The following is a 440-nucleotide window of genomic DNA, read 5'->3' on the forward strand; positions in this document are numbered from 1 at the left end:
CCGTATTCGTGAGTTCCCCTCAAACACATTTAACACCTAATGAAAAGCGATATTTTTAAACCAGAGCCTCCGTCAAAACCAGAAATAAGAGAAGGACGTGACTCCCACAAAAGGGGAGCCTTGACCAAAGCCTTTTTCTAAGACCCCCTCACCCCCCCTTCCTCCTCCCACAGGCCCACCGGCAGTGGTCTCGACGCACCAACGACCCGACCCGCCTCGCCTCCAACACCGTCTGGGGACCCAATGGTGAGTGGTGGCCGACGGGGCGAGTTTGTAAATAGGGATAAGTATGAATGGCGAGTTTGTGAATAAGTGTGAGCGTCGAGGGAATGAAGAGTGAGTGTGTAAATGGAGAAAAAGTGTGAATGGCGAGTTTGTGAATAGAGATAAGTGTGAATGGTGATTTTGGAAACAGAGGTAGGTGTGAATGGTGAGTTTAA

The 440-nt window shown here is 49.5% G+C and overlaps 1 protein-coding gene across 1 annotated transcript in view; it reads left to right on the top strand.

The window, feature by feature from the left end:
* LOC119590656 (proteoglycan Cow-like) overlaps positions 1-440 on the top strand; it is a gene marked incomplete in the record, with an annotated part of 201,110 nt that overhangs the window by 194,156 nt on the left and 6,514 nt on the right. The window contains 1 exon segment of the mRNA XM_037939332.1: positions 174-246. Coding sequence (XP_037795260.1) covers positions 174-246 — 73 coding nt within the window.

The sequence above is a fragment of the Penaeus monodon genome, chromosome 27, assembly GCF_015228065.2.
Source record: "Penaeus monodon isolate SGIC_2016 chromosome 27, NSTDA_Pmon_1, whole genome shotgun sequence".
NCBI lineage: Eukaryota > Metazoa > Arthropoda > Malacostraca > Decapoda > Penaeidae > Penaeus > Penaeus monodon.